Source organism: Callorhinchus milii, unplaced genomic scaffold (genome assembly GCF_018977255.1).
Source record: "Callorhinchus milii isolate IMCB2004 unplaced genomic scaffold, IMCB_Cmil_1.0 Scaffold1, whole genome shotgun sequence".
In the NCBI taxonomy this organism is placed as follows: Eukaryota; Metazoa; Chordata; class Chondrichthyes; order Chimaeriformes; family Callorhinchidae; genus Callorhinchus; species Callorhinchus milii.
In genome coordinates, this window is record NW_024704742.1 from 130254581 (window position 1) to 130280458 (window position 25878).

At 44.0% G+C, this 25878-nt stretch overlaps 1 protein-coding gene across 1 annotated transcript in view; it reads right to left on the bottom strand.

The window, feature by feature from the left end:
- Nucleotides 1–1842: 1842 nt before the first annotated feature.
- pdzd2 (PDZ domain containing 2) overlaps nt 1843–25878 on the bottom strand; it is a 129169-nt gene continuing 105133 nt past the window's right edge. Inside the window, exons 18-25 of the mRNA XM_042331917.1 lie at nt 25164–25308; nt 21827–21919; nt 18034–21760; nt 15354–15471; nt 13357–13458; nt 9920–10268; nt 8538–8654; nt 1843–5225 (exon numbers count right to left, since the gene is read on the bottom strand). Of these exons, the coding sequence (XP_042187851.1) occupies nt 5062–5225; nt 8538–8654; nt 9920–10268; nt 13357–13458; nt 15354–15471; nt 18034–21760; nt 21827–21919; nt 25164–25308 (4815 nt within the window). The 3' untranslated portion in view covers nt 1843–5061. The remainder of the gene's footprint in view (nt 5226–8537; nt 8655–9919; nt 10269–13356; nt 13459–15353; nt 15472–18033; nt 21761–21826; nt 21920–25163; nt 25309–25878) is intronic.

Sequence of the window (25878 nt, forward strand, 5' to 3'; positions counted from 1 at the left end):
GAGATTGAGGCAGGGAGTTCCAGGGTGTAATGGCTGATGGTGGAGCAGAAGGGATGAGGGGGAAGGTGGAGGCTGGAGATAGATAAGCAAAGGGGGAGGGTAGTGGAATAAAGTGTAATCAAATTGGTGATGTGCTAGGCCATGAAATGATTTGTAAGCGAGTGTGAGGATCTTGAAATTCATGTTCTGTAATAGGGAGCCAATGGAACCTGGCAAGGATAACAACAAATTACATTTATACAGTACCTTTCACGTCGTAAGGGCGGCCCAAGGTGCCAGACAGTTAAGGGTTGTACCCCAGCTGGGGGTTGGAATCATGAGAAGTGGAGGGTAGGGGGAGTGGGGGTGGGAGAGTGGCTGAAGGCATGATCGAAGAGGAAGGTCTTGAGACAACAACAGCAGCAGCAGCAAGATTACATTTGTATAGCGCCTTTCACATCGGGAGGACGTCCCAAGGCGCTGGACAGAGAACAGCATTTCAGGCCTTAAAGGAGACAAGGGATGGGACGAGGCAGAAGGATTCCGTGATGACTGGTGTAATGCAATTTTAATTTACATGATATAGCTTTTAAAAGCAAAAATAGGTACTAGATATTCTGATGGGTTTACACTATGTTTATAGTTCTGCAAATGGAAAGTTCTCGTATTTCTCTCAGAAGTTACTCTAATATTTGGCTCCATCTAGTGGCCTGGCTGATGTATGTGGTAAAGGATTCGATCGCCAGCCCTTGAGCTCAAATCATGGGCTTGTCAATTATAATTGTTGCATTTAATATTAGCACCTTCTCAAATAGTCTGGATGTCTCAAAGCACCTCACAAGATTTCACTGGGAAGTAGTGACTGGATTTGTAGACAAACATGGCATGTGCTCTGCAACTCAGCATTACGTAAATGATCAATTGTATTTGGGGAATTGCCAGCCAGCACTTTTTGTGTCACAGGATGTTTAATGGCTGCCTAAATAGGCAGACGGGACCTTGACTGAACATCTCATTTGAAGGACGGTACTTTGGACAATACAGTGCACCCCATTAATGTCAGCCTAGACTGTGAGCTCAAAGTTCTGATGCAGGGCTTGAACCCACAACCTTCTGACAGAGGTGAGAGTGCTAGCAGGTGAGAGTGACAATAGTACCGACTTTGACCTGTGATGGAGGTCAATACCTGTCACCGGATTCAAACACACACTCTGGGGTCCCCAAGCCTTGGCTTTTGCCAACCTATGCCTAATACTTTCCAGAATTAGGTAAACAGGATGTGTCCCTCCAAGGAGAGAGTGCGCATTCCATTCCAACAAACTACCTCTGGGATTCCCACGTGTAATTGGGATGCATGGAATTCATAGCTTAGTTTGGACACTCTTAAGCATGGTGATGGTTTTTCGCATGTGTCAGACACCCGGCTGACCAAAATAAATTCCAACACTGTGTAGGTTGTTACAGTATTCTTTGACTCGACAACACATATCCTGGAGACCATTTCAGCTGGGGAAGATAAAGGGGCAGTGATCACACAGTGTGTGATCACTGCCCCTCATTTTCCTGGTAACATGACCCCAATTGAACAAAACAACACAATTTAGGATGAATTTTTATTTCATAAAATAATGTTTGGAATCACTATAAAACCCCGTTTATAGCAATTCTGGCTTTAAATAGAGAGTGCAAAGCCACTTTTAAAAAATATACAGTCCAGCTTGTAGTATTGCACTCTTTTCTTCCTCATAATTTCATCGAAGGCTTGTAAGCTAACTGTCGGCAAAGCAGTCAGAATTCTTACGCAAATTAAAAAAGTAATATTTTTACAACATTATTTTACAGTTTGTTGTGCATTCATTTTTCTTCTTAAACATAAAGGAGATCGATATAAAATTATAAATTCATCCGAAGTTGCCTTTAAATCGACCTGTTCTCAAGCTTCTCCGGTGCTTAAGGTGGATCTGGAGAGGGATCACAGGCAGGTCTGCAGTGGGAGATTGTGCAAATCCTAATTGCTGGAAGATGAGAACACGCAGAATCCTGTGTAACCTGGACGGCTCTGAACATCTCTCGTCTGTGCAATCGATAAGATTTTTGGATTTAGAAAAAAATGTAGTGAATTCAAAACACTGTTCTGATCTGTTTGAAAGTCTTTGAATAAAACACAAGATGAATTGGGATGGGGAGTTCTATACAGGGATCATAAAATACATGCGCCTGGTATGATATCTAGTTTAAACTCTCAAAGTCCAGGACTTTTTACATTGGCAGGATTATAGAAATCAGAACACTCAGCTCATTGAGCCTATACTAGAGGTGCTAACTCCTCCTCTGCAGCCAAGGACTCAAGTCCCAATCCGCTTCTCTTTTCCTATACTGATTCCCTGTACTCTTTTCAATTCTTGCTTTAAAAGAGAGCACCTGCAGCAAGTTCGAGTGATCTGCATTCACATGTGATTGAAACCAGACTGTTCAGCAATATTCCAGACAATCTTTATTCCCCCGCCCCCTCGGAAAGACTGACTTGAATTGTAATGAGCTGCGATTTTACTAAGCGTTTTGGTGAGAGATGAAACCAGGGACCCAGAGGTTTTAGATGAGAGAAACTGGAGCTTTTTTTCCCACTTGCAACAAAGAAGCTTGAGATATAGGTGTTCAGATTTAGGAGGGATTTTTGATGAGATAAATTAGGGAGAAACTATTTACAACTGGTCGGTGAGTTGGTAACTGGAGAGCGTTACCAAAAAAAAAGGGAGATATTAGCAGAATTTGTTTTCCCCCACATATATGCCCTATGGAAAAATAATCAGTGATTAAGCAGGATCCATAATTTTAAAAGGGAACTTGCCAAATACAATAAATTCCTGAGAACTCGTCACTCCAAGTGAAAAGGCCTCAATGACGGGTTATCCGGAGTGGCGGGTTAGGTTTACGTATAAATACATGAATAAATGCGGCTGGGATGTTGACAGCACGATGACTCAGGTGGTAGTGATAAATTAAGCCAGGTCGAGTTATCAGGAGTTTTACTGTATTTGAATAATAACAATGTAAAATGGCCCAGGGGGAAAAGACATGGGGAAGTGGAATGAAAACAGACGGTTCTTTCAAAGAGAAACATGGAGCCACAATTGTCTCCTCTATTGTAAAATTTGATGATTCTCTGCGATAAGTCTATTTCAAACAATAGGGGAGAGGCAAAGCTACCAGGAATCAAACCCACCATGAAACAGAACTAGGATCCAGGGAAGAGCAAGGTAGGATAACCTCCCCACTACCTCCCCAGAAACCCACGTTAATGGGATTGCACGCAGAGAATTCTACCAAACTGGCTGAGAGTCTGCTCGATCCATTTTGTAGCTTGCAGAATAATTTAATTTAAAAATCAATCCTTAAAAAAGGTCTCCATTGAAGTCCTTCATTTATAAAATGTACGGGCCTTTCTCCCGAATATTGATCACTCCTCACCTATTTTAGGAAATCATCAAGTACAATCAGATAAAATCACACTTAGCTGACCGCAGGCACATTGTGTTCCCCCAGGACCTGTTCAGGTACACAAACCAACTCTTATCACCTTCGAATGATATAAATGCAGCCCTGCCCAGTCCTCAGATTAAATTTAGTTTCAGGTGGTAAAGGTTTTGGGGGCTGTTTTCACTGGGCTATTGACTATAGAGATTAACCTGGGCGCATTGTGTCTCAACCTGTTTTGTTACAGAACACAGATTCCAACCACCTTTGCACTGTATGAACGAGAAATCACCTCAGATAAATTAAGTTCAGGTGATAAGGTTTGGGAGCTGTATTCCTATCACGGGACTACAAATGCTGAGATTAACCTGGGTCAGCATCCAACACCTTGTGAATCTAATTTTAATTGAGGGCTTCTTAAAGTAGGATTAATCAGTTACTGCAGATAAAATTGCACCATTTAAAGTTGGATGCAGTACATTCCATCCTCAGACAAGAGCAGGAATATGTGAATTTCTAGATGAATAAAGAACAAGGTCCATCTAGTTCGCCTTCTACCATCCTGGTAGTCGCATGCTATAATAATTGGAGATCTTGATAGTAATTCATTCTGTATGGATTAGTCTGCAACAGAGGGAACCTTAGATTGAGTCTCACAACAATCTCTGGCTGATGTGCCCTAAAACTTAGTGCTCAGAGTCATTTAGCAGAACTTGTAAACGCTGTCAAGACTAATGGTCTATATATAAACGTGAGCCAGGCACGGTGTATATTCTAAGTTACAAGAACCATCCTTTTAAATGCCATTACACTCTGCTTGCAGGTTGTTTGGCTGTTCCTTCAATCAGGAGACCAGGATGATCAGTCAGCTTCTCCACCACATTCCCCAAACTACTCCGATTAGTTCAGAATATCAAGCGCTTAATTATGTCGTTCAATGTAAAAGAACATCACACTAGAAGGAGGGGGGTGAGAAAGAGGGTTGGGAGAAGCAATGCTAGTACACAATCTTCATCACTTCCCAAATGAATCATGGCCTATCCATTCGATGAACACAGGCACAGGCTTCTGGTGGAGAAGAACATGTTTGGTTCCTAACAGATTCCTTCAATTTAGTTTGATTTGGGCAGTCGCACTGTTATGGCCAAAACACGAGTGTTTCCTTCACGTGAAGAGATGCAGGCATGGCATGATTTGACCTCACATAGTCTTGCCTGGATTGTGGAGAAGCAGGCTGAACAAGACAGATAGCCTCCATTAAGGTAACCCTACAACGCTGCAGTTTAGTTGGTACATAACATGTAATGGACTCTGGAATGGAAGTTTGGAAGTGTTAGGCTTGCGAATCAGTAACTGGACAGTGCCTTCAGGAATGGCTTTGATAATGTTGCAAGCATCCGCTGGGTTATCTACTCATGTGGCATTTCAACCCGGAAAAGAAAAAAGGACATTTCAAGCTATTTCCGACAGAACATGAAAGAATCTGCAGCTCAGTCTTTGCAGCATTACTTCACGTTCGTGTCTCTCTTTGGCACCCTGGCAAAGTGACATTAATCAGCCTCATGCTAATGTTTCAGTGGAACTGCAGTCAGAGCCGTCAAACCATCGCTACACAGTGTTAGGCTTGCGAATCAATAACTGGACAGTGCCTTCAGGAATGGCTTTGATAATGTTCCAAGCATCGTAGTGCATGAGTCCATGCAAGAACTTCCCATTGATTGCAAGCACTTCATCCCCAATGTCAATCCTTCCAGACTGCTCAGAAGCGCCACCTGCAGGTCAATGGAGGCAAAACACTATTAGAACTTGCATTGCTAGAACCCTATTTCCAATTACATATCAATCTTAGCATTTGATACAGTGCCTTACTACATGGTTGAAACAACAACAAATTGCATTTGTATAGTGTCTTTCACGTCAGGAGGACGTCCCAAGGCGCTGAGCAGTCAGCACCCAAGCTGGTGGTTGGGATCAGGAGAGGTGGAGGGCGGGGAGGGGTAGGAGGGTGACCGAAGTTACGGTCGAAGAGAAGGGTATTGAGACAGGTCTTGAAGGAGGCAAGTGGGGGGGGGGGGGCAAGGCGGAAGTACTGTGTGATGGAGTTCCCACTCCATCCCATAGTGTTAAATGCCTCTGAGCACCAAGTCTTAGGGTACAGCAGCCAGAGATTGCTGTGAGACTCGATCTAAGGTTCCCTAATCAGAGTAGTTTGGGGAATGTGGTGGAGAAGCTGACTGGTGGGGGCAGAGATGCTGAAGGCCCACCCATTAATGGTGGGGTGGGCAAAGTGGGGGTGGTGAAGCAGGCCGGAGCCCATTGAGCGGAGGAAATGGATAGGTTGGTAGGAGGTTAGGAAGTCAAGAGATCGGGAGGAGCAAGACCATGGAGGACTTTGAATGTAAGGACCAAGATCTTGAACTGTATCCTCTGTGTGATGAGAAGCCAGTGGAGTCGGGCGAGGATGGGGGTGAGGGAAAGGACACGGGCTGCAGAGTTCTGGATGGTCTGCAGCCTGTGAAGGGAGGAGTTGAAGAAGCTGACAAGCAGGGAGCTTACATAGACGTCTCAAAGCGCTTCACAGAATTTACTGGAAAGTGTAGTGACTGTGCGTTCTGTATGTAATTTTGGGGGGTCAGCCGAAACTCATCACCATGCTTAAGTGTATTAGAGAAATGGGGGCAGCCTTACTTAGGGAACAGCCCTCTCTGCACACTCTCACCAGCGAAAGACACACTAACTTTTGTTGCGGTGGACACCATGTGTGATTTTTTTGGATGCCTTTTTTCTATTCGATGTCTTATCGATCAGTACAGAAACATGCAATTTTCAAACAAATGGTAAAGGTTGATCCTGGATATGACCCCGGCCCCCAAACTTCAGCACAAACAAGTAGGGCACGAAGCTTTCAAACATTTCAGAGCCACCGTCATTGGCAGCCACCTAGTGTTCCACTCTCTTCATGGCATACTGGTTTAGGCAAGTGGTGGATCATTTTTCTTTAGTCAGGGGCCGAACAACAACAGGAACAAGTTGGCAGAAAGGGTGGTAGAGGTCAGGACACTGGACTCATTTAAAAGCAGCTTGATGCAGTGTTAGGAAGGATGAGATTGGATGGGTTGAAGGGCCTTCTTCATCCAAATCAATCTTATGATCTCCATCTTCATCACAATTTTCACTCAATATTTCGAACAGTGACTGAGAATTGATTGTGGAGCTCCATCTACTGGATTGGCCGATGTTTACAACTCAGTCCTACTGGTGAGAGGCAGGCTCATGATAGAGACAGTCACTGGTTACTGTAGTAGAAGAGGACCCTTCACTTACTAATGGCCTCATAACAGGACAAAGGCTTTTTAGCAACGAGATGGTGATGACAAAAGACTAGCATAGAGTGACAGACTTCTTTTGTGCCTCACACACACAAAATAAACAAGAGCGCTGAGCAACTTAAAAGGCCAATACAATATCACTTGAAATTTTAACAAATTGTAGCTTCCACGAAATGAACAGCTGGAGCTGGAAAAAAAAGCACTGCAGACCACTCTGTGCTTGTTGCAAATAAAGCCACACATTTACTCTGTGTGGTTCTGCACATTCCTACTTTTTTTTTTACATGATACATGTGGAAACACATCATCTGGCTAAAGAGCATCCAAACCAGACACGAGCTCCGTGTGTGTCACCTACACACGGGAATTTCCTTGCGTCTGGAATGCATTGCACGCTCTCTCTCCCTGAGAGCACATTCCTAAAACATTATCACGCTGAAACTGAAAAGGTAACAAATTTGATGCATTGAGAAGGCAGTACCAAGAACTTTCCAATTATACAATTTTCCACCAAACTAAGTGGGAGAGGGGGTGAAGAAGGCAAAAGTCAACTTGGATTTCTGCATCTGATCACTATTCACCTACAAAATACAGTCACGTCACATGAAGCGCTTTGAGATGTCTTCCTGATGTGAAAGGAACTGTATTAAATTAAAAAATTTTATTACTCTCACTCTGGATACTGTGAGACATTGTGATAATAATAATAATCCTTGCACAATAATCACATCGCTAAGACATCTCAAAGCACTTCACAGAATATACTGTAAGGTGAATTGATTGTATATTTTGTGGACAAAACAACAACAAAATTGCATTTGTATAGCGCCTTTCACATCAGGAGGACATCCCACGGCGCTGGACAGAGTTTCGGATCCGAGCTGGTTGTTGGGGTCGGGGAGGATGGAGGGGAAGGGGGAAGCAGGGAGATCGAAAGCACGGTCGAAGAGGACGGTCTTGAGATGGGTCTTGAAGGTGGAGAGGGAGGGAGTGAGGTGGAGGGACTGCAGGATGGAGTTCCAGAGGGTGGGGGAAGAGTGGCGATAGGCTCACCCGCCAATAGTGGGGTGAGCAAGGTGGGGGACTTGAAGCAGGCCGGAGCCCGCTGAGCGGAAGGAATGACCAGGTTGGTAGGGGGTTAGGAGGTTGCAGAGGTAGGGGGCAGCAAGACCATGGAGGGCTTTGAAGCTCAATCATGAAGCAGTCGCAGATTGAGTGACCAAATTATTATTATTTTATAATAATAATCCTTGCATTTGATATAGTACCTCATCACGTGGGCGAAAGGTAAGAGCCAATTACCCACAGCAGTGTTCCACAAACAGTCATGGATTGAGTGACCAAATTATTATTTTTTAAAAATTTTTTTTTGAAGGGATTATTACCCCCAGAAAAGTGATCCACCAATCAATTAACAACCAGGTTCCTACTTACTGCCAGGTAAACAGAGGCGTGTGGAGTAAGGACGCTTGTCCAATGCTTTGCCCTGTCCGGGAATCGAACCAGTAAGCTACAGGACTACACAGGCTTACATGCTGTTTATTCATGGCCTTTCTTGCTGAAAATCAAAGTGTCTGCCTGCAACACCCAGACCTGAATGGTACTGGACACTGTTACTGTAATACTCAACCAGTGACCCCCATTTAATCACTGATAGACAGCCCCTTTCAATTAGCATGTTTTTTGCCTCGATGTTGAGCTCACTCATAAGGGGATGCTTCCTTTATATGCTGCATTCTTAGTTAAATTGTTTACCTCGAAATATCCGTTTAATATACAGAGGTCTGTCTCCATGGATTGATGCCTTTCCTCCATCTAGGCTGAATCCCAGGCCAGCAGAGGTCTTTAACAGCTCTACAGTGATAGCTCCACCTAGGTCCACATTTATTCCTGTAACAGTGAGGAGAAAGACGTGAACGATCTCAGCCAAGGCTGATTGAGAAGATAAAGTTACCTCTGGGCTCTCCGGGTTAGGGAGGGAAAAACCAGCCAAAGTTCCCTTTACAGGAGCCATCACGTGTATTGTGCATGTGGGGCTGCCGGGTGAGGAGAAGTCAGGCTGAGCTGTGAAGCCATCTATTGTCAAATGGCCTCCCGACAAACAACAAACAACAACAAATTGCATTTATATAGTGCCTTTCACATCGGGAGGATATCCCAAGGTTCTGGACACTTGAGGGTTTGCATCCAAGCTGAGGGCTGGATTCTGGAAGGGTGGGGTCAAAGGGGGTGGGAAGATGACCGAAGGCATGGTCAAAGAAGGTCTTGAGACAGACCTCGAAGGAGAAGAGGTTAGGGGTGAGGCAAAGGGACTCTAGGATGGTGTTCCAGAGAGTAGGGGCAAAAACGATGAAGGCCCGACTGCTGATGGTGCGACAGGCAGGGCGGGGATGTGAAGCAGGTCGGTGGCTGCCGAGCAGAAGGAGCAGGTGGGTTGATGGTGGGGCAAGACTGTGGAGGGTTTTAAAAGCGAGAACGAGGATCCTGAATTCAATCCTCTGGGGGATGGGAAGCCAGTGGAGCCGGGCAGGGATGGGGTTGATAGGCTCGTGCAGCTTAGTACGAGAAAACTGACTCACTGCCAAAGCTCATACATGAACAAAGCACAAGTTAATGGAGAGCAACCAGTGCCCGTGGAACTGCACCCCCAGGTTGGGTCAAAGTCTCAAAGCACTTCACAAGATCTTCTGTAAAGTGACTGGGTATTTGTAAGCAAATGCGGCAGGCAATCTGCACACAGCAGTGTCCCACAAACAGCTATGGAGTGAGTGACCAATTTTATCTGGGAGATTGTTGGCCAGGACACCGAGAAAAACTCCTATCGCTTTTTCGAATAGCGCAATGGGATTTTTTAACATCCACCTCAACAGGCAGGCAAGGTTACAGGTGGCTTGAAACCACAACCTTCTGACTCCGAGGTGAGAGGTCTACCAACTGATCCAGGTTGCCACCTACTTGCCTATGACACCCATTAATAATTTCCTGGCTGACGTTAAGTTAAACCAGCAAAGGTCAGGATTTGATCCTGTGATGTTCCAGCTATGCAGGTCTCTGTTTCACTCTACACGTTGACTTACCAACTGAAGCCACGATCCATAACAATCTAATTTCTTTAAAGAAGACATTATAAATACTACTGAATGTTGCTGCTAAGCTGCTGTGATGGAAGGAAATGCAGCATGATTTATAGGGGACCTGATGATTGACTTCCTTACCCACTGTTGTTTCTATGGCAGTGTCTCTTGTCATCGAAAGACGTTTTCCTTTGGGAAGAGATACATCCTGCTGAGAGGAGACCTCTTCCACTTCTTTCCCTCGCTTGATTACAATGACGGATCGTTTGGGTAAGCGAGCTTGATGTAGAGTGTTGAGTGCGTCGCCATGGGTAGAGCCAACAACTGAGATCCCATTGATGGACAAGACGCTGTCTCCTCGTTGGATGGTCCCCTCTTGAGCGGCCACACCTCTCGCAAAGATTCTGTGGATCTGCATAAAGATTTGTGGTTAAATCTACAAGGGGAACATCTATTATTAATTTGAGGCCTGGACTAATCGTTTCCTTACTCCACACACCTAATAATAATCCCTCCAAAAGCAAAAACAATAATAAATTGGTCATTTTCAATCTACGACTGTTTGTGGGACATTGCTGTGCGCAATTGGCTGCCGCGTTCGCCCACAAATATACAGTCAATTCATTTTACAGTGTGTTCTGTGAAGCGCTTTGAGACGTCCTCCCGACGTGAAAAGTGCTATATCAAATTCAAGGATTATTATTATTATTATTATCGTTAATCCTTGCATTTATACAGCGCCTTTTACGTAGGAAGGATGTCCCAAAGCGCTTAACAAAAATTACTGACTAAAAATCCGTAGGCGAACACAGCAATCAATTCAAGCATAGCAACATACCACAAACAGCCATAAAGTAAGTGACCTATTTTATTTGGGGGATTGTTGGCCAGGACACAGGGAGAAACTCCCTTCTCTTTTCGAATAGTGCCATGGAATCTTAATGTCCACCAACCAGACAGGACCTCGATTTATTGTCTCATTCGAAGGACGTCACTTCCAACAATGCAACACCTACCCAGCATTGCGTGTCAGAAAGTTGTGGGACTTGAACTCACATAGCTTAAGTGGAGCGTCAGTTTAGACTATGCAAATTCAAGTCCCCACAACTTTCTGACTAAGTCTGTCGATTGCTTAAAATGTATTTCTGGGCCAGGGAAGAGAGCGGATGTCGCCCAGATATTTTGTTGATCAAGCCCAGCAAGCATATCAGAGAAAAACAAAATGATCTGAAAGTCGGTCATTAAAAATTATATTTAATAAAGTTTGATTCAAATTAGGGCATAGGGCAAGCTGAAAGACAACAATTTCATTTCCCTGGATAGGAGCACTCCACATACTGGTGCACCACCTACAATGTTAATGGTGAACATCGTTATTCTAATAATAATAAAAAACAAGATTACATTTGCATAGTCGGGAGGATGTCCCAAGGCGCTGGGCAGTGTACAGCATTTCAGACCCAACATGGGATCAGGGGGGAGAAGGGAGGGGAGGGGAAGGGGGGTGACCGATGGCCTGGTCGAAGAGGAGGCTTTTGAGGCGGGACTTGAAGGAGACTAAGGAGGGCGTGAGGCAGAGTGATTGGGGGGATGGAATTCCAGAGGTTGGGACAGAGTGGCTGAAGGCTCTCCCGCCAATGAAGTGAGTGACCAATTTTATTTGGGGATTATTGGCCAGGACACTGGAAGAAACTCTCTTCTCTTTTCAAATAGTGCCATGGAATCTTTAACGTCCACCTGAATAGGCAGCCGGAGCCTGGGTTTAACGTCTCATCCGAAGGGCGACAACTACGACCAGCGCAGCGGAATTCTGGTGTCCTTTTAAACATAAGGAATGCTCTAAAATGACTCTAATTGTCACCTTATTTATGTAGAGTATCACAAACACAGTAATTCCAATCTGCCTACAGCGTGTTTCAACCAGTCACTACGGTGAACACGTATTGTTTCATTTTGTCTCAGTCCTGGGTCTGACAATGTCATCGAACTAGCATTGTCGCTTCCACAAACATCGACCAGGGTCCAGAGGTAAGGTCTCACCCTGTTGGAAGCAGCTCGGTAATCAATGCCTCCCTCTGTCTCTCATAGCAATTTCTGACATTTTGTTTTCTGGTTGTGAATGGGTGGGATCTTGATGAACTACTCATCTCAAGAGCAATGGCTAAAACAGTCAATATAACAAAAGGAGATTGCCTGGGGGTGAGTTAGTATAGATATTTCTGCACAGAGAGGTGTTGAAATAGCAAATAGCTGTTGAAGCTGAGTCCACTTGAAAGAGATTTGGATAAATCCTTAAGTACAAATAATATTTGAGCAGAGAAGGTTGAGGAGAGATTTGATAGAGGTGTTCAAAATTATGAAGGAAAATCTATTTCCTCTGGCGGGCGGGTTGGTAACCAGAGGACACAGATTTAAAGGAATTAACAAAAGAACCAGAGAGGAGGCGAGGAGAAATTTTTTTACCCCGAGTTGTTACAATTTGGAATGCACAGCCTGAAAAGGTGGAGGAAGCAAATTCGATAGTAGCTTTCCAAATAGGTATTTTGAAAAGGAAACATTTGCAAGTCTATGGGGTAAGAGCAAGGGAGTGGAACTAATTGGATAGCTCTTTCATAGAGTTGTTACAGGCTCTTTGAGATAAATGGTCTCCTTCTGTGCTGTAATATTCCATGATTCTATGAATATTAAGCTGGAGTGGGACGGGAAAGGATATATAGCTCCAGCAGAGAAGCTAGCACCAGCACACATAATGGTCTGAATGGCATCCCATGTGTGAAGTAAACTTTCTAAGATTTGATTCTACCAGACGTTTTGATGCTATAAGGAATCACATCACGTGCAAGTTTTATTCATAAGATCGGTTCAGATGAAGCCGGCCCTTCAACTCATTTGATCTCGTCCCTCCAGAATACCCACTCTATAATAATAATAATAATCCTTGCATTTGATATAGCGCTTTTCACGTCGGGAGGACATCCCAAAGCGCTTCACAGAACACACTGTAAAGTGAATTGACTGTATATTTGTGGGCGAACGCGGCAGCCAATTGCGCACAGCAATGTCCCACAAACAGTTGTAGATCGAAAATGACCAATTTATTATTATTTTTGGTTTTGGAGGGATTATTATTAGGCGTGTGGAGTAAGGAAACTTGCCCAAGGTTTCGCCCTGCCTGGAATTGAACACAGGTCTCTCGCTTGCAAAGCGAGTGCTCTAACCACTGAGCTACAGGACTCCACTCTACTTCCCATACAGCATCCATCTGTTTCTCCAATGAGTCCAGTGTCCTGGCCTCAACCATCTTTGCTGGGTAACCCGCTTCCGTCATTCATTGCTCTCTGGATTAAAACAAAATACTTCCTGGTGTCTGTCCTGAAACCGAGAACCACGTGTTCTCCTGCTTTGGTGTACCTGAAACCATTCTGTCTGTTCAAACCAGTTCTGTGCGTGGAGTAGACACAACATTACACAGCACAAGTAGGCTCTTGGGCAATACTTACAGTGACTGATTTGTGTTCCTGATCCATGCCTCCTGCAATACTGAAGCCCAGTCCAGTGCCTTCATCTTTGTCCATCACCACAATAAAAATCTCGCCTTTACTCTGTCGTCACAGAACAAAAAGGAAGAGTGAGTTTTGCAATGTTGCAAAACAAACAAAGCAACATTTTGTGATGAACATAAAGTTTCATGTGCCCATGGTTCCAGTTCGCTCAAGTTTCGTGAAAGCACAAATGGAACCAGAGTCACAATGTCTTGTGGCCACACGTAAGGGCTTTCTGATACTATGTTGAGGGGAAGGGAGTGTTTGTACAGAAGAATGTTTTTAAAAAAGAAACAATGCCAAACACTTGAAGTAAAACCTGAAAATGTTGAAATCCACAGCAGATCAATCAATGACATTCCAGAGAATGAATGCGGCCCTTCATCGGGACATTGACCTCTTTTGCCTTCAGATGCCTTTGCTGGGCAGGCTTTCAGCCTTCTTGCCTCCACTCATTGGAACTCCACCTGAGTCTTACAGGCTAAGGCCACCACCTGTGCCATCTGGAGACCCTCCTCCAGCACCTCATTCACACAATACAAGGAAATGCCTCGACCCCTCCAAATTACTCCTTTTTGTAATATTTCTCTGGATCCCTCATCAACATATTTAAGAGGAAACATGAGAGAGAAGCCTCCTGTTTAGGGAGATAGCAGTAAGTGCCTTTTCATACAACAGAGATAAACCAGCTGGGCCAGCTCCACAATAATAATAATCTTTGCATTTGATATAGCACCTTATCATATCATTGAGGTCTCAAAGTACTTCACAGAATATAATGTAAAGTGATTTGACTGTACATTTTTTTGTGGGCCAATTGCACACGGCAGTGTTCCACATACAGTTGTGGATTGAATGACAAAAAAATTATTTATTTATTGGAGGGATTATTATCCCCAGAGAGCGACCCACCAATCGACTAACAACCGGTTCCTACTTACTGCTAGATAAACAGAGGCGTGTGGAGTAAGGAAACTTGCCTAAGGTTTCGACCTGCCCAGGAAACAAACCCAGGTCCTCTCGCTTGTGAGTCAAGTGCTCTAACCACTAAGCTGCAGGACTCCAGCACAAGGGTACTTACTACATCCAAAAGGACTTCTAATCAGCCAGTGATCTGTTTACATTTTATTTAATGTGACTCAGACAGCTAGCATGCAACTGGTGCTATTTACAAGCCGGGGAAACTTCTTAGAAGTTGTTTTGACAGAAACTGGCTACTTCCAATTCGGGGATTTCAGTCCAATGGCAACAGCACAGTATAAGCAGCTCAAGATGGGGATTGCCAGGAGAATCCATAAAAATATATCCTGTTATACAGTGCCAATCAACTTAGTTTCTTATCAAATTTGACAAACTGTAAGTGGTTTCCTTTGATTTATTTCCTTTTAGCTACAAGGGGGGGACAAGCTAAAATGCACAGGTAGAATGGAGAAGGTTGTAGAGCTCACTACCTTTATTGAAGTTGAACGTCTTAAAAAATATGTGCTTTCCCAAAAATGCAAGCATATATTTTTGGTATGTAACTGCGTATTACTTTCTGCGTCAGGATAGTAATAGAGCGTAACGTCAGGCATGGAAAAAATTACTCTCGCTTCATGTCTCACAAGATTGGATGCATTTTGGCATTAAAAATCCTTAAAGCTAAGAGCTACAACAGTTTCGCTCCAATAGACACTGCAATTTGAACTCATGTAGTATTATTGGAGGTGCAGTCTTTCAGATGAAATGTTAAATTGAAATCCTGACTGCCATTTTAGGTGGACTGCTACTACAAATGCACGGATTATTATTATTATTATTGCTTTAGAGTAAATCCTATGAAGCGCTTTGAGATGTCCTCCCAACATGAAAGACAATATACCAAATATAACCATTATTATTACTATAAACAGAAATATATTGCTTTAAACCCAGCATGGAAATGCAATGTTTGTTTGGATAACTGGATTGTTTACCTCAGTGACTGCTTTGGTGTCATGGATTATTTTAATGACATCTGCTTTGGCTGTTACAGAGGACAAAGCAGCCTGTACCTTCTCCTGGTCCTTGGTGGAGTGTGATAATTGTTCAAGACTGAAACAAAGGAAAAAAACAATTTGGATTGAAACAATGATATTTTATGTGTGTTGTCAATCAAATTACAAAACCACAGAGATGCATGTGATCCAGTTTTATACAAGTCTACCATCTATTGGAAGTCACTCTGACAGAGTCACCTTAGCCTTTCCAGCTGAGTCGTGATGGGACAACGGGAAATTAAAGGTCTAGTTTGGATCCTGAGCCTTAATGGATTTGGACCAGATTGAGTCAAAGTCGACAATCTGGACTATAAAGTGGCTATTACCGTCAAAAAAGTGTTACTTAAAAATAGCTTAGACCTACTACTCTTTTATCCTCAAACCTTGACTTTTTCTAGCCCATACTAATACTTTGCAGAATTAGGTAAGCAGGATGCAACCTTTCCATTCCAGACAAAGAGAAATGTCTACATGTAGGTGGAATTTATGCGTGGATCTCTGTCTGGTTGGAATACTCTCAAGCATTTTGTTGGCTTTTCATTCGCCTGTGTAAAATGCTCAGTTGAGAGAAAAAATACTTTTAGTTATTGGCATTTGTAGACTTATGAAACATTATTATAATAATAATAATCCTGGCATTTGATAGAGTGTTTTTATCGGGTCTGGATGAGAGCTAACTTTCTGCAGTGAACGTCAACAAGACCGAGGCCCTCCTGATTGGCTCCCGTTAGCAGCAGCATACTTCAGGCACTAACAGCATCACCATCCATGGTTGCACACTCCACCTTACTAAGCCAGTCCGGAACCCTGGTCCCTTCGCCTCGCTTCCTCCCTCGCATTCTTCAAGGTCAGTCTCAAGACCCTTCTCTTCGACCGTGCCTTTGGTCTCCGTCCCATCTCTCTGCCTTCCCTCACCCCTACACCACCCCTCCCCCATGCTCGGGCCTCGACATCTGACTGTTCAGCGCTTTGGGACATGCTCCCGACGTGAAAGGCGCTCTACAAATGCAACTTTGTTGTTGTTGTTGTCAACTATCCTTTCTACTCCACATCCGTGCCATGATCCGCTCTGCCTTCCCCCACCTGCGCAACATTGCCCGGCTCCACCACTGCAGACCGCCGAAACCCTCATACACGCCTTCATTACATCCAGGCTCGACTACACAAACTCCCTGCTTGTCGGCCTCCCCAATTGCTCAGCCTATAGGCTGCAGATCATCCAGAACTCTGCAGTCTGTGTCATCTCCTGCACCAGGCTCCACAACCTTATCACCCCCTTCCTCATCCGACTCCACTGACTTCCCATCACAACAACAACTTACACTTACATAGCGCTCTACATGCAGGGTAGAGTCTCACAGCGCTCAGCAGTGGCGGAGCCGGCCTGACTCCGAGCCGGGGGGGGGGGGATTGGGGTGCAGGTGGCTGTAAGCACGGTCGAGGAGGAAAGTTTTCAGGCAGGACATGAAATAAGGGAGAGAGGGGACAAGGTGGAGGGATTGAGGAAGAGTGTTCCAGAGTTTTGGGGCATAGTGACTGAAAGCACGACCTCCGACAATGGGGAGGAGGGTGCGAGGGACGAGCAGGAGGCCGGTGCCAGTCGAGCAAAGGCGCTGGGTGGTGGATTGGGGAGTGAGGAGGTTAGAGAGGTAGGGAGGTGCCAGGGAGTGAAGGGATTTGAACACGAGCGTAAGGATCTTGATGTTGATCCGTTCGGTGATGGGGAGCAGGTGGAGCCTGGGCAAGAACTGGTGACATGTGGGTACGGAGTTTGGTCCGGGTCAGTATGTGGGCGGCAGAGTTCTGAATGAGCTGAAGTCTAGGACCTCTTCCCACTGGCATTTGATGTGAGGATAAAAGTGACTTGAGGGGGTGCACGGAGAAGGTTATGGATGGTGGAAAACAGCATCTTTGGATTGATGTTTGCCTCCAGGATGACTTTGGTGTAAAAGTCAGTTTTGGCCTGTGAAAGGGAGAGGCAGTAGGTGCACAGGTGCTGAGCCACAGATGGCAATGAATCGTGAGGCCGGATTTCTGCCATCTGCGCTCGAGCATCCGGGTTTATGTTTTGAGTGAGCGGAGATGACTGTTGTACCAGGGGGAGCGGGTGGGTTTCGAGACAACCCTGGATTTCAGGGGAGCCAGAGAATTGAGCGTTGCCACTCCCCACTCCTCACACTCCTTTGCCCCCATTTCTCCTTCCTTCCTCTCAAGCACAATCACGCAGAGGATACAGTTCAAGATCCTGGACATCACTTTCAAAGCCCTCCATGGGCTTTCTCCCCCCTACCTCTGCGACCTCCTAACCCCCTACCAAGCTACCCGCTCCCTCCGCTCAGCCGCCTCTGGCCTGCTTCACGTCACCTGCCTTGCCCCATCATTGGCGGGCGGGCCTTTTGCCACTCCGCCCCCACCCTCTGGAGCTCCATCCCACAGTCCCTCTGCCTCGCCCCCTCCCTTGCCTCTTTCAAGACCTGTCTCAAGACCTTCTGCTTCGACAGTGCCTTCAGTCCCCCTCCTGCCCGGGAATCAAATCCAGGTCCTCTCGCTTGGGAGGCGAGTGCTCTAACCAATACGGTACGCTGGAAATATCAGTCAAGATTTGAGGCATACTGACCTGACAGACCAACTTCTGCCTCGATGCAACTTGTCACTATGTGTCACCTCATCGTCAGACGTTAAATCTAGTGCTCCTGTGCTGCTCTTCCAAGGGCAATTTGATCGAGAGCTGGGAATTCCAGATCGGTATATTTTCACTAAGCCAGAACCAGAAGCAGGGAGGGTAGAACCTGAGAGGGCAGAGGTGAGATTTGTGAGGCTTTCAGCAGCAGGACCAAGAGATCTTCGTGGCTTGACCTCCAGCTCAGTTTTAAAGCTTTGCGTTGCTGCATCAGAAGAATAGTCCTCGCTGCACAACTTGTCCAGGTCTGGCATGCTTAGTGCTCTCAGCTCCCGCAGTTTGGAGCGAGACAGGGTTGAGGATGATGGTCGATGGTGGACTGTTGGCTTACTTTTACTGATGTTAACTCTGCGTGGTGCAGAGTCATGTTCGTGGGACCTTTCATTGCTGACGTTGCATTCTTTGGCCGTTTCAGAACCATGTTCCTCAGTATTGCTCTCGGAATGATTCATCTCAAAGCTTATAAAAGCCAAGCTGGACGGGGACTTTTTTAATTGTGGTGACGGGAAGGAAACCTCAGAGCCTTCTGTGCATGAGCTTAAACTTCGTCTCAACAAACGCGATGAATCACAGTCTCGTGTCAGCGAGTGATTGTATGTGGTTACAGGAATCGCACTGCCTGATATACGCCTGCCTATTGATGGCTTATTTGAAAAGCTTGCATTGCACATAACAAAGGACGAGTCTAAATACTGCGAGTCCAGTTTCCTGAACATAGGTTTGTCAAAGCAAGCCAGACTTTCAAAGGACTTAATTCTCTGCCTGACAGAAAAGGACGAGCCACTCTCGGGTAGGCAGCTTGGTTCGTTTGTGAAACTTCCCAGATTGGATTTGCTCTTGTCCCTTTGAAAGGACATGAAGTCTATGCTGGGGTGTTGTTCTTCACTCAGGGATTTTCTCAGGATACCAGTCGTCTCTGGGTTTAGGTGAAGACTATTGAGACTTTTAACAATGTGATCGGATTGTAATGTGTCAAACGATTTTATCTCTCTCTCCAGGAATAGTTTGTGTTTTTGTTTCTGAGAAGAATCAGCATTTTCACAGCTAATTGGATATTTCTCAAGGTGTGCCTCACCGTTGACTTTGTTAACTGGTAGTTCTGGTTTCTGATCCTCTCTCAAACAAGGCTTTGGTGCTATCTTTGGTTTGTGGCCGTTCTCTATTACTTTGAGGGATTTGGTCAACTTGTGCTCTGAAAGCCCTGAAGTAATAGATAGGTCCATCATTTCTTTCCTTTCTAAAGTAGGTGATGTTAGTTTTAATTCTATAAAACTACGTTGCTTTGCCACATGATCTTGATGGTCTTCGAGCGGTGAGATTGCAGGAGAGGCTATTAATTTGTTTGATTCTTTATGTAGCAAAGAGTCCTCGGATTGGATTTTCTGCGTCAGTCCTTGCTCCTCTCCTAGTGCTTCTTGGGACATGTTTTTGTAGAGTTTACTAGGCTTTGGGTCAACTTCACAAACATCCAACTGTGTAGAAGGTGCGATGCACATCTGTTTCCTGAATGCTTGTGACACCTCTCTATTTTCATACACTTCCAGTTCTCCAAATGACTTACAATTTTTTCTATTCGAGATATTTTCCCCTTCATCTTTGACCACCTCCTTGGGCTCTTCTTCACCTTTCAATTTTTGTTCAACTGTCATTTGGAGCTTTGTGTCTATTCCCTCTTCTTTAGATGCTTGTTTAAATAGTGGCTTTTCCATTTCATGGCCCAACGGCACTTTATCAGTGACATAAAGTGGCCTTGTTTGACATTTATCTTCCCGTCTGGTTTGGAGTTTGTCTTCTGCCACTAATTGCGTGGGGAGATGTTCTGAAGAATGTACAGGGAGTTTGCTGTTTTCATTCTCCTGTATCATTTCAGTTGCTGTGGATTTAATTTTCTCAACCAGTTTGCTTGCTTTTAAACTATTTAATGAAGCTTTCCTGGTAGGAGCCTTGGCTGTGGGACTGTCGGCAGCCGAGCACTTCTCTGGACACTTCTGTGAAGCTTCCGATTTCTTGGATCCATCTAACTTGGTCACATTCTTCTCTTGTAGCTCCGAAGGTGGTTTACTTTTACTTTTAATGCTCAGCCCCTTAAGCTTCGGGACATTGGACGACTTTTGCCATTTTTCTTGAAGCTTAGATCTGTTGGGCAACTGCGATGCTGCTCCACTTTCACTTTGTGCTTTTAGCTGTGTGGAAGATCTTATAGCTTGTGGTCCTAAAGACTGTTTAGGCAGATTGGCTGTTCTTTGTGGCTGGAGGCTAGGATTATTTCCGGTGCTAAACAAAGACAAATCCTTTTGGGGGGCAAGAATCAATGACGGGGCTGAATCTAGAGAATCTACATTAGGTTTATTTATAATAGAAAGCTTTGGCTTGGACATTGGATGCTGGGGAGAAAGGCTTCTTGGGGTCATTTCCACATTCTTAGTTTCTTTCAAGCTATCCACAGAAGAGGAGATTGCATCACCCGCTTTGCTTGGTTCTGACTGATATTGTGACTGAAGCTTTGAGGCAGCGATGCTGGAATCACTGTGGTGTTGTGGCTCTTCCTCAAATCCTCTCACAGCTTCTCCTATACAATGGCCTTGATTTGGTTCTTGGTGAGCAGATGCCATCATATCTGCATCTTCCATGTCACACACTTTGCTCAGCTTTGCATCTTCCTTGGAAGATGTGTTGAGTCCTCGAATTTTATTTTGCTTTATTAGTGCATCACCTACATCTGTGGAACTAGGAATACTCGTGTTCTCAAGGCTGCCTTGTTTAGAGGACTCGCCATTAAGAGAATATGGCAAGGTGCCCTGTTCATCCGTGTCTGTTCCAGCCGTACCTGAAGGATGAGGCAAAGAGAATGGTGCGATTCCATTTGCTTTGTGTGTATGGCATGGAGAGTCTGGATTTGAATTTGTTTTTTCAACTAGGGCGAATGTCTCTAGACATGTTTCTGAAGTATACTTTTTCTCTACAGTAACAACCTCTTCAGTTGATGAAGAAATAGCATTAGGTAGGACCTTTTGATGTAGATTTATTGGAGGATTTGTCGACTGTCCCATGGCTTGCTGCAATGTGCTGACGTGATCATCAGTTTGATAGCAGATCTCAACCTCTTCATTATCTGAATCTGCGGCAGTAGGATTGTCGCATTGACTAGATGGTGCGGCTCCAGGTAAAACACGCTCTGTTTTATCACAAACCGCAGGAGAATTCTCACCAGAAGATTCGGTCTCTGAATCAGAATCATCTGCAGCAGCGTACATGGACTGTCGTTTAACCTTTTCTGTTGTTAAAGGCAATGGCTCTTCTTCCTTCCCCGTGTTTAAATTCCATGAGTAATTGGTCAGGCAGGTTTTGTTCACTGATAATACTTTGCCAGTGCTGACTGAATTCAGAACAGAAAAGTCAAGACTGTCCTGCTTGCTGTTGGCTGACAAAGTATAGTTGCTGTTTACAGCAAATGTCCCATTTGCCTCATTAATAGGCTGACCTGAACCCACAGGTATTTTATCTTGATTCTCTTTGAGACTCGGCGACAAAGTGTTTCTAGTTTGTTCTTCAGCAGAATTCAACTCTTTAATGAAGTCATCGATGTCTGTCACTGGGATATCACTTTCATCCTTATCCAATGAGATCCTGGAAGATTCCTGAAATGTCCCTTGCTCCTCAATCCCTGAATGTCCAATGAGATTTTTCAGGGGCTCTGTATCCATGCTCATAGTCCTCTTCTGCAGTAAACCTTCAGCCTTTTCCTCACTGGTTACAGTGTTAGATTCTGGGCAACAGGGCACATCCGTTGAAGAGGAGATAATACTAGAGAGTCTGTCTACAGCTGTAGAATTGAAACATATATGAGAGAGAGGGAGAAAGAGTGTAACATAGCCAAATCTATGTACAGCATATACAAATCAATAAAGACAAACACCTGTTAATGCTCTGATCTGTCGCACAATAAAAACATATTGGAAAACCCAACTCTTATTATTTCTCACAAGATGGGCAAAGTAGAGGGAAGGTAAGAGCTCAATGTGACATCAATTTCTTGCTTGCTGTCACCCCCACAGACAAATACACAGTTCCAGGCTGGCTCAGTGATAGCACTCTCGCTTCTGAGTCAGAAGGTTATGGGTTCAAGCCGCATGTCGGGACATTGAACTCACGTAGTCTAAGCTGACACTCCAATGCGGTGCTGGGGGAGTTGCATTATTGGAGGAGCTGTCCTTTGGATGACATGTTAAACTGAGATCCCATTCTGCCTGTTCAGTTGGATGTTGAAAGATCCCTTGGCACTTTTTGAAAAGAGAAGGGAGTTTCTCCTCATGTCCTGGCCAACAATCTCCCAAAATAAAACTGGTCATTCAATTTACTGGCTGTCTATGGGACAGCTGTATGCAATTGGACTGCCATTTTTGCCAACAAATATAGCCAGCAAATCGCTTGAAGTGCTTTAGAACATCCTCTCGATTTGAAAGGTGCTCTATTACCAAATTCAAGGGTTATTATTATATTTGGAGTTTGGTAACTAGCTAAGTTTCCAGTCAATCGATTCAACTTGATGCTATGAAGTTAAACATTTGCCAGATCTGGACAGTTTGAAATTACTAAACGTTGGACAATAAAATGGAATCGCTAACAAAGGCCCCCACCCCTCTCCCGATAAGGGATCATAAATGTTAACACTCAAGTCGTCTCTCCTGGCGTGCTGGTTTGTGGCGGGCTTGTTGGGGATGTATCCTGACCTTTGATATGCTATTTGTTCGTTACTGATACGTACGTTTACACAACAACCATCACTGTCATCACTTCATTTTATTAGATGGCTCATTTTCCACAGTTTCCTCCCACTTACGGACACGCACAATGTCTCGTTGCTTTCAAAACAACATCACAAGAGAAGTTCAGATGAAGACAGTCTTTTGGCCCTGAAATTCCACCTTATTTTAGCCTGTCCTAAAATCTAAGACTAAGCAGTACTGTACCAAACTCTTGCATTCAGTTCTTATTTGGAAGCTGATTATCTTTTAAGAACCGCAGAAAACAAATTTCCAAATTAAGATTGAATTTAAAAATTCCCCACAAAATCGGTGCGATTTTATATTTTAAGATAAATTAAGCGTACCAATGTCTGGCGTGAAGGGCGCTATATAAATGCAAGTTGTTGATATTGTAAATGATCTTACAGGATAAGACTATGTGAAGTTCCAGACCTCATCCTTTCAGACTACTCCATCCTACCACCTTCCTATTACAATTATTATTATATTATTATATTCCTATTACAGAATCAAGCGGCTTCTCAAATGAGTCCAGTGCCTGGCCTCCGCCACCTTTCCTGGTAACCTGTTCCAGATATTAATACCTGATATTTGCTGTAAAATTCCCCTTCCCAACCTCTGAACCTGTGCACTCTTCCACTGGTTTAAACAAATTGTGCTGGTTACACAACAGGGAAATTACTGATGTTAACAAGTGTACCCCCACACCCCTCTGTTGTCATACAATGCTCTTAATTCATTCCCTCAAAATGTTGTTATCTTTGTCACTACCAATGATCATTTGCCCACAAAACAGTTTACAGTGTATTTTATTAAGCGCTTTGAGATGTCCTTTCGACATGAAAGTTTTGGAAGCATAGAATCTGCAGTCTAGAATTGTGCTTGCCTAGTTTATTATTGATTAACAATTGATTCAGTGGATTTCATAACAATAATAAATAATAATAATAGCACTTCACAGAATACACTATAGAGTGCAATGATCAGACAATGTCATGAAACCATGCAGTCCCATCATGTCAGTAACAGGTTGGAGTCTGTCAGGAGATCAACTGGTCTAAACTCTGTTCCCCCATCATCACCAGACCTCACCAGGCTCCACTGGCTCCCTATCACAAAACAGATCGACTTTGAGATCCTCACACTTGTTTACAAATCTCTTCATGCCCTGAAACCTCTCTTTCTCTCTGACCTGCTCACTCCCTATTCTACCATCCACTGAGTCCAATCGGCTGGCTCAGGCTTCCTGCTTGCCCGTGTCCCCTTTGCTCCATCAGCGACCGTGCTTTCAGCCACCACGCCCCAAAACTTTGGAACTCTCTCCCTCAATCCCTCTGCTTGCCACATCCTTCCCTATTTTCAGATCAAGCCTGTAGATCTTCCTCTTCAACCTTACATTCATCTTGTCCCTCCCCTCCCTGCTAGTGTCAGGCTCCACCACTATTAAGCGCTCCGAAACACTACCTCAATCTAAGGATGCTATATAAATGGAAGTTGTTGCTGTTGTAAAGACAATTATTTTAGCTACTTATAAAAACTAGCTGGTATGATGTTGATAAATCATTGTCGATAAACATCCTTGCTTTCATACACACTGCACCAGATTCAGAATCAGTCGCTATTCCAGTATTTGTTAAATTTCACAAAATTTCACCCGCATGAAAATCGTTCATTTTACTCAATTCAAGGGAATAATGGGCCTACAATACCCTCGATAAAATCGGTCAATCATTTACTACATGGCTACTTTTAGGTATTGCTGCGTGCAAATTGACTACCGCACTCACCTAACAAAATACACATTACAGTAATTCCTGTGAAGTTATTTAAAACAACAAATTGCATTTATATTGCGCCTTTCACATTGGGAGGACATGAAAGCAATTATATAATGTCTTCCCAACTTGAAAGACACTTTATCAGATGTAAGAATCATTATTGTTTGCAAAGGAGGGCAAACTAAAGAAAATCAAGATTTGGTTGGGCTTGCCTTTTTGTTTAACAGCAAGAGATTTAATTATTTTCTTTACTGACTATTTCACACAATTTGTTGGACAAAGAGCATATCCAGGAACTCTCACCAGAGCATTAACAAGTACACAAGAGTCTCATATACGAAATATTACTGACGTGACATTGAAACGAAACACATGATTTCACAACTCCGTGCATTTGGTAAACTTATTTTATGAAGGTCCACCACTTTGAGTTGAAAGCCTCATTTCAGTTAAAAGTCTAATCACAGGTATACTTTTTATCCGAAAATCAACAATATCAACAAAAATCACATACTTTGCTTACCAGAGATGGGTTTCTGTACCTCCAATGTGATGGAGGCAGACAGATCGTGCATGAAGTCGCAGGTTTGCTGGTAGGACATGCTGTTGACTGGCGTGGTGTTAATGGAGACGATCTCATCCCCAGCACAAAGTTTTCCCTTTGACTCCTGTGAAAAGCAACATCATAAACCAATGCTTATCAATGCACTGCTAGAAGGTATGCGGGCGGGCAAAGGGTAAAGTCTAACTTCCACAATGAGAGGTATAGAGAGCGAAATCTCACAACAGATCATGTGGACGAGATCAGCTGCCCCTTTCGCCCACAGCAGGTGGTGATAAAATACTGAAATGCCTGCCAGGAGAACTTACGCATTAAAATGGCCATATTAAAATCTTCACTTCAAATAACGTCTTAGTTATGATCCCCTCCTCCCCCTTCATCCTTGTTTGTCTGTGACGTTAGCTCATGTGAAGGGCACTATATAAATGCAAGTTATTCATGGCAAGTGGTGGAAGCAAAAAGTTTCACTGTCTCTGTAGGGATCAACAGAGTGTTGAGGGGCAGATTCACTGCCCTTAACGCAATCAAGAGTCACCTGGGCCAATTTTAAAATAGAAGGCAATATAAATAACTCAAATTCATATGCTTGGATTCATACATTAGTTTGAGGATCTTCATTGTTAGTGTATGTGTGGGATGTGTCTCCACTATCAATAAATTGCATTTATATAGCACC